The sequence below is a fragment of the Carex rostrata genome, chromosome 28 (genome assembly GCF_964058835.1).
Source record: "Carex rostrata chromosome 28, lpCarRost1.2, whole genome shotgun sequence".
Classification (NCBI taxonomy): Eukaryota; Viridiplantae; Streptophyta; class Magnoliopsida; order Poales; family Cyperaceae; genus Carex; species Carex rostrata.
In genome coordinates, this window is record NC_135945.1 from 4713302 (window position 1) to 4722608 (window position 9307).

General features: G+C 34.4%; 1 protein-coding gene across 1 annotated transcript; it reads left to right on the forward strand.

The window, feature by feature from the left end:
* The first annotated feature begins 5945 nt into the window (after positions 1-5945).
* On the forward strand, positions 5946-6999 carry LOC144545633 (uncharacterized). The gene has a single exon (XM_078294196.1). It carries the CDS (start codon positions 5946-5948, stop codon positions 6933-6935), a length of 990 nt encoding a protein of 329 aa, XP_078150322.1. The 3' UTR covers positions 6936-6999.
* The last annotated feature ends 2308 nt before the right edge of the window (positions 7000-9307 follow it).

A 9307-nucleotide genomic window follows, 5' to 3' on the forward strand; every position in this document is an offset into this window, starting at 1 on the left:
TGTAGCCATTCGTTGCCTTGAAAATCAAGAATAGACCAACATCGTTCACAATTAGCAAGAAAAAATGGTTAAAAAAAAATCCAAAAAAGTAAAATAAAATAAAATAAAATAAAACGTTTGTCACTGAATCAACAAGGATTTAATTAGCAATGAAAGGGTTCTTATGACCATCCTATTCATCGATCACATTAGCTGAACATCACGCCTGAGAGCATCGGAGAGCTTCATCACCTCTGCTGCCAAACCCTCTAACGCGCTCTGTTCTTCCCTTAGCTGTTCTTGTATTCCCAAACATAAAGTAACAACACACAAGCAACACAAAAGGTTAGGTGTGGAGATGAAGGAGATGAATTATATCTTGTTGCTAATTTATAGGGACAACTCCATTTGAAATGAAGGGGTATATTGTCTAAATAATATATTTAATGAATAAAAGGGGATAAAACAAATAATGTTAAAATTTTATCGGGATATTGGATATTAACATGTTTTCATGGGGAAATTAGCTATTTTAAAAGCTTACATGTGTACACTAGAAATTTTCCCTAATTAATAATGACAATAGTTCAATGAAAGCAAAACAATAAGAAATATTATATTTCTGACAAGTATTGCTCAAGCCTCAAGTAATCATATATAGACTTCTGTCGAGATGTGAATTGTTCAAAACTGAGTTGAGTATTGTGCCACCAAATTATTTGCTAATACAGTTGATATTTTCTAAACTAGCAAATATTTATAAATAACGTACTTGTCTTTGCTCAATATGAGAAACCATGTCCATAACCTTAAGCTTTTGCTCATAATCATCAAACAACTGTTCAGATGTCATTGGCGTTGCCATTTGATACAACCTAATTATAGAAACCAAATTGAGACAATTTAACATGTTGTTTATTCATATTTGGAGAACCCGCTATAAGATATTACTCATAATAAATGCCGATTCCTTTCTTCTGGCTAACATATTTATTTTGATATTTTCAGGCCAATTATGAAAGAAATACCATGATTCATAAGAGAAGCAACTAACCTCTGGAACTGTTGAAGAAAATCACGAGGATTAATCACCTCAGTATATATCCTGCACATTATATAAAAACAAAATTTTGTAATATAATACTGGTAATTCTGGTTGCATTTATGTTCTTATGTAAATGCTGAACCCTATGCTGGTTTTGATCAAAACATATGGGCCTATGTAAATTAGATCCAGTTTGTGGGACAATAGTATTAACACCGAAGAATACATTTAATTTTGTTGTTTGTAATGTAAACAGTAAAAATAGAACATGTAAAACCTTAAAACAGTATTATACCTGGATCGATCGACTATCATCACCTGATGTTATGGCCCTTAAATTTCCTTGCTCGATACTATTAAATAAAAGGCATAGACACCATAGAAAAATAAAGCATTGCGGAATGCAAAATATTTTTATTTATATATTAATATAGATAAATTAAAGATGGAGGTCAAACTTCCTAACTTCACATATATATTACAAGATATGTTATAAGAATGCGATCTCTTATTCAAAATAAACAAACACATACCTGATTTCTTCTGCTGCTGCATCTTCTTGTATTTTGCAATTTTGAAGCTTTGTAATTAGACTCTGCATTCAATGAAACAAACATTTCATTGTAAGAGAGAAATTATACGTATATATACTATCTAATTTCAAGTGCATTGTCTGGAAGCATTTTCAAAAGTATGACCAATATCAATATGAATTAGATATGGATTATTTAATTAGGACAAATTGTAAACTAATTTCATTCATTACACTCCGAGCTCTTATATCAATGTGCTATATATATTATTTTACAAGGGATCAAGGGAGCCTTATTTTACTATAGCAATTTTGTGCAGCATGGCAATTATGCATAAAGATGCTAATTAATTATCTGAAACAGTGACTATTATTACTATTCATATATATATTGGTTTTATGAAACTAAATTGGTTACAAATAAAGAGAACTTACATCGATCTTTGTTTGGCCAAACAAGAATGAGAGAGTATTCGCGACGATAAAAGTGACTATCTACGAGGATATACCGTTATAAAAGTGTTTTTTTTATTAGTGACGGTAGTATTCGCGACAGTATACTAACAGTATCGGTCGCGAATACTCGTTCCATTCTTGGGATCACAAATCTTTCGCTGTTCACAAAAGGACAAATAAAAGAGAGAGAGAGAGAGATGTCATATACATGAAATAGAGAGAGTTCATTTCACCACATTGATAATATGAGTCTTGCTATGCTATATGCTATATGGTGTTATCCATTTTTTTTTTCAATCATAACTGGATAGATAGAGGCTCTTTAAAATTGTAACTATGTATTATCCCTATGAAATTTTGGGCCGAGGTTTCCCTTCCCTCCTTTTTAGGCCTACAATTTGTAACATTTGTAGTACATCATGTCATGTATTTGTTTGGACTAGTTATTTGCAAATTTAATATAATCAACTTATTGTGCAAGTAATATTTTTGAGATATTACTCAATACAAAAACACTTATAGTTTCGGAATATGTCCTTCAATTTTTAATGATTCTTGATTAAAAAGTCAATTTATTTGTATATATTTTTTTAATTTAGAAGGATAAATATGATATTTTGATATTAGAGGGAGAAATATGCAATTTCAATATTTTTGATGAGTAACATGAAATTCTCGCTAAAATGAACTTATATATGTAAGATTTGTTACTACTTGATTTTATACTAAATTAGTTTGAAAATTTTATATGTAAAGACAACATTACTTATAAATAATGCAAATCGACTTAACAGTTTGGATTCATCGTATCAATCCAATTCGGTAAATTATAAAGTCAAAATTCTTGATAAGCTTAACCTCAACTTAATTAATTCTACTCTTCTTCTGTGATAATATAAAGTTTATTGTGATTCAATCCCTTATCTAGTTAAATACTAAACCTTTCTGATAAAATAAATTAATAATATATTAATTAGTGACTATGCATTACGTTCCAATACATTAACAATATTTGTGAGAATGCTTAACTTGGCAGGTATATTCAGGCAGGCGATTAGCTAGCTAAACCTACACTGTGTGAACTTTAAAGTCGGTTTCATTTGGCCTAACATGTTTGGAAACTGATATTTTTATTGGAAAATTAGCAATTTGGCTCTTTTTTATAGTTTTGTAGAAGATTTCATCTTAGCACATACGTCAGCTAATTAATAAGAATAGAGCAATATATATATCAGAACTTACTACATGCAAATTCTAGTAAAAAAATAAATAAGGATTAGAGTACTAATTCTAAGCTTATTTTATTAAATAAGGATTAGAGTATTAATTCTAAGCTTATCAAGAAGTTCTTCGCAAGCTATGGTACTATATGCAACGCGTATTTTGATCCGTACGTACTACAAATAATGTATATTTCTATTTTTTAAATCTAAGCAGCTGATCCGTTTCGTTCAATATGATCTTTATATGAAAATATGTTTAGATATCAAATTTTATATTTTTTAGAATTTTTTAATTTTTTAAAATAGATACAAAATTACTTGATTCTAGACCATTTGAGATTAGTCCTATCCAAATAAATAATAAACAAATGAAAAATTTGGCATCTAAGTACATTTTCATATGTAGATTATAATGAACGGCACGAATTGACTATTTAGACTTTGAAAATAAAAATATGGATCTATTGTATAGACCAAAATGCGCTATGCATACGCAGCCTCAGTCAGATATATATTTAACAACATATGTGAAAAATATTAAATAACACAAGAATAACAATTTTTTTTTGATAAACAACCAATGCACAAGTCAACAAAAACGTCTCCCCACTCTCCCACAGTATAATAGACACGTGGCCCAACCATAATTTACTTTTTGGTAGTGCCAATAAATTTGTTTGACTCAAGATTTTAGACCTAATTAAGGACACGTGTCTCGTGACTCATCCTGAGCTCGACCCCTGAACCAGGTGTGCACAGTTTATTAATTTAATTCTGATTGGAGCGTATTATTTACAAACTTGGTTGAATAACATGTTAATTATTAAACAAAGAAATTTATATTTTCTTCTTATGGTAAACTATTAGTTTTTTTCAGGAAGGAGAACTGTTGAAAATAAAGAAGAATATCAAGAAAATTGATCTCAGACACTTATCATAGATCAAGGGGTCAAAAATAGACAAAATAAGAAATAGACTTTTATGGTAATAAAATAAACAATAACGTGTACCGTATTACCATAAATAGTAAAATAGTATAAACGGTAACTTAGAGAAGCTTTTATTATAGAGAAATTCTCGGGGCACCCCGAGCCATTATACCCGAGCGCGTCCCCCAAGTAGTTTAACAGAAAAACCTTTCAATATTATTTAACTTTCATTTTCAGCACTAATATCTAAACATTTAAAGCTATGTTTATAATATTTTAAAATGTTACTTGCAAGCATATAAACATCTGTTTGAAATCATTTATAGATAGTTTTAACTCTCAATTACTTTTGTCTTCAAGCCAAAAAAGAAAAGATTTTTTCCACTCACTCTTTTTTTTTCTCTGATCATTATAATTTATTTTCCCGACGATCCGTGATGAATTTTACGAATCTAAAAATACGAACGTTTTCTATTCGATTTTATCTTTCAAATAAGATCCATGAAGAAATACTTTTGAGTAATTTTAAAGTCATTTATTTTTTTTTTAAAGTAAAACTCATGAGCACTTTCAATTTTCAAGTTTTTAAATCTCAGTCTACAACAATTAAAATTTTCAAGACTTTGTACATGAGGTTTATATGATTTGTAAATGAGCTTTGTAAATGCAGTGTTATTGTTGAGGTTTATATGCTTTGAAGTGTTATTGTTGAGGTTTAAATTCTTTGTACATGAGGTTTATATGTTTTATTCTAGAGATTTAAAGTGTTATTAATGAGGTTTATATGCTTGTAAACAGAGGTTTAAATTATTTTGAAGCAAAATAAAAAAATTTGAAAGTTACAGAGATTTAAAGTGGTAAAAAAATTACGACACAAATATAACTCGAAAATTATTCTTCATGGATCTCATTTGAAAGAGAAAATCGGATAAAAAACGTTCATATTTTTATATTAAAATTTTTATCATGGATCGTCGAAAACATGGATGAGAATGATCAGATAAAAAATAAAAAAAATTGGGTGAAATAAATCTTTCCGTTTTTGGCTTGAAAACAAAAATAGTTAGGAGTTAAAACTATACAGATTTAGAATTTTAATGCTTGCAGATAGAGGTTTAAATGCTTGTGAGTAGCATTGTAAAATGTTATAAATAGAGCTTTAAATGTTTGGATATTAGCGCTGGAAATAAAAGTTAGATAACATTGGAAGTTTTTTCTGTTAAATTACTTGGGGGATGCGCTCGGGGATTTTGTTTGGGGTACAATTATCAGGCTTCTTTATTATAAATAGATGTAGGAACTTGTAATAAGATTAACTTTTATGTTCAATATAGAAACTCTCCTCATAATTCATAAAACCAACAAGAATAAAAATGGAAAATAAGAAATACGGAAACTGAACTTAGAAACCTTATTAATTAGAAAAAAGAAATATATCACCTTTAAATAAAAGAACAAATTAAATTTTTAACCAATTAAGCAGTTTTAGCTTCATACAGCTTATCCAAATTGTCCATCAATTAAAACATTCTACGAATAAAATGATGATCTTAAATGTTGTTATATGAAATTTGTCATGTACTTCTATAAATAAAAAAATCCTCCTAGTTACCAAATTTACGATAGCAAACAGAAATAAAGAATACTATATAGTATAGTATAGAGGTCTGAGTTCCGATTGCTTGTGTCGAACATATTCTACGAAGCTAACATTCTTCTAAACTTAAAATCCCCCATCCCAAATTGAAACAAAGAAAAAACAAATCTTAACAAACGCCCACATGGCCGGACGTTTCCGTCGAGCCATCACTTTATCTTCGCCTTCGCCTTCGCCTTGGCCTTCGCCTTCGCCTTTGCGTTCACCTAGACCTGATGCCACCTGCACCTCCGTTGCCACCAAGCGCTCCTCCTACCGGACCCGCAGCTCCAGTCTTCCTGTCAGGTTCCATCCAATCATTTCCAACCTCGATGATGATGTGGCATCCCTCAGGAGTTGGTCCGAGTCAAGGGCCGGCTCCTCCACATGTCTCTTGGTTGGCGTTAATCTCATCTCTGTAGTCCTTGCCTCCCTGTCGGATTTGCTTAGCCACCCTCAATCGGCCGACCCTCTCCGCAACTCTCCCATCACCGACCCGTATTTGGATGATCTTATGCGGCTAGCGGACTCCTATGATTTGTTCCGTATCTCTTTGATAAATCTTTCGCATCTCCAAGGGGAGACGCAGGCTGCGCTTCGCCGCTGGGACTCAGCTCGGCTTGCCTCTGCTGTGCGGGCCCAACACAAGGCTAATAAAGACATCATTCGTATTGCGACTAGGGCCAAAGCTGCCGCAAAAACCAAGCCGCCACCACCACCCCTAGAGACATCAGTCCCTCCTGATTCGACTGGTGTGATTATTCTTCCTTTGGTCTTTTGTGATGCAACCTTTGCTCTTGCAGCAGCATCAGCTGAGCTGATTTCTGGATTGGCGGTGCTGTCTAATGAAGCAACATCATCGATTGCTCTGGTAATTGCCACAGGAGGTCCTGTGAAGCTGTTAAAGATTTGGTGGATTGTGGATTTGATGAGGTGGAAATGTCGGGCACAGAGGAGGGCAATGGAGAGGAAGAAGGAAGGTGGAATGGAGAGGAGAATGGAGAGGAAGGTAGCAATGGAGAAGCTGGAGGGTCTGGAGAAATGCATAACAGAACTGGAGAACGGAAGTGAGAAGGTTTTCAGAGCTTTGGTTGATGCAAGGGTTACCGTTCTAAATATCTTGACACCAACCTAGCATTTCAACAATAATAATAATTTTGATTAGCCATTTGGGTCCCTATTTTTCTTCTTTCTTTTCTTAGTTTGTTTGCTTGTACAGAATTAAACGAATGCAACAGACTGTAAACATATTTTTTTTTCAAATAAGGCTCAAGGCCCGTTTCATATAGAAACCATTAAAGTTACAAGAGTTTCATACAAAAGCAACAGGAAAAGAAAAGAAAAACAGAAGATCGTAAGTTCGTAACTGCATCACATCACACTATCTGCACTCAGGCACTAAAAGCATAAAAGCTAGGTAATAGCAAGAATTTACTCAAATTTTCTAACACCCTATAAATGCAATAAATGCATAGCAGCAGCATCTCTGAATCTGCCTAACTGTACAGAGGCTTCATGAGTCAGTTATTTGTTGTGCTTCTCTTTATCTAGTTGTGTTTCTCTTCACCACCATTTGTCCCTCTACTGTGACACAATCAAGATTTCACCCTCCGTCCACCACTCCTCCTCGGACGCAGACTACCACCCCGAAGAGGTTTGTTCCGCACATCCCAAGATCTTTGTCTCATTGCTGCAATATCAGTAAGTAGTATCTGCCTTATTGCTTCCACATCACAACCCACTTTCTTTGCTGCACTAGCTGAACCTTCCTGAGGACTGAAAGATACCTCCTTTTCGATTTCAGATTCATGCGCGAGAGTTTCTTTCATAAAATATTTCTGCCTTGCATCTTCAATCCCAATTATTGTTTGTTGAATATCCACCAGCTGCACCTTTATTGGTTCAGCCCCTTCGAACTCCTCTTCATCTCCATTGACCTCAATATCTGAATCTGTCTTAGGACGCAAAGTCGACACCTGTTCAATTGCAGTTTCATGTGCAAGAGTTTCTTTCATAACCTCATCATTCTATCTAGTAGCGTCTAGCACCTCATTTATGTTCCCATTCTCATTGTCTCAGTCTCTGTTGTGGAGTTTCAGAAACCTCCATCTTATCTATTGTTGACTTACTGTTATGAATTTGAGCATTGAAACTTGCCATGGCCAGCTCCATTTCAAATTGTTTCTTTTCCATCATCTCCATTTCGTGTTTGAATTCTGCTAACTCCATCTCCATCCTCTTGATTGAAACCATGGGCAATAGTTACCTCAGCCTCAGCGGGTAGGGATTGCTGGCTTGACTCCGAACCAGCATCAGGGGGCGTGAGTGGTGAAGGATGAAGTGGAGAATCTGGCAAAGTATCGGTAGGAATTTTCTGAGAGCAGTGGATCAGATTTGGAAAGCTTGAAAGAGGTGTTTGCACGACATTGAGAGGATCGGTGGCCATGGCAATTGCAAATAAAGCACAGCGTCGCGTTGCAACATTGCGCCTCAAAGTGACCCTGGTCACCGCAATTGAAACACAGCGGTTCTGATGGAGACGATGCTCTTTTGAGTTCTGCCAGCTTTGTCTGAACGATCTCCGCACAACCAGGCCATCCCGCGGCAGTGTGTGGTTTGCAGTAATAGGGCGTGGCATGCTGAAAGGGTAGAACCGTGGGCCTATGGGGCATCGCACCTACTGTTTCTATGCCCAGTTGCAATAGAACTGTGGTGTGAGATATCGGCAAACCTGGGATACCGCCTCATGGTTCCTGCTCAAACTTTGACTGAGATATGGATCAAGTCCATGGAGAATGTAAGAATGATGGGAGACCATCGCTACAGAGATTTACTGAGTGCTTGTTGGCACATGTGGAAAAGAAGAAATGAGAGGATATTCTCTGTAGAACAACCACAACGTGCATACTGGCAGAACACATCCTCCAAGATGGCAGCCTGTGGCTAAAATTTTGCAACACAGGTACATGCCGCTTAATGGGTACCAATCTCTCACCGGATCCAGACCGAAGAAAGTTTCTTGCATGGTCACAAGAACTGCTTGATGATTAAATGGGCGATTCATGATGTGATCAAGCTGCTGTTTAGATGTTTTTCTTTGTTTTATTTTTTTCTATTTTTGGTTGTTCTGTTCTCATGTTGGTTGTTTTTATTTCATAATCAGTAAGTTGTTTATATCCCTACGTTTAATGCTTAGGAGAAGTAGAAGTAGGGCTTTCAATGCAGTCTAATTGTTTATGTATGTAGTTGTATGAGAACGACGTAACTTTTTAATTCATCTAATACATTAGCAATTGGCAGCTGTTTGCCAATTTTTCAACAAAAAAAAAAAATACACACACACAGAGTTGCTAAACAGTTACCAAAATTACAATTTTTCTTTTTCTGACCGAATAATCTTCTTTGTTAATTGTTTCCTAAATTAATTTTTAAATTAATTATGACATAATTAATTGTGGCACATAAGGGAGATAGAATAAAAGGACAAAATCGGTATTTAGAAAGAAA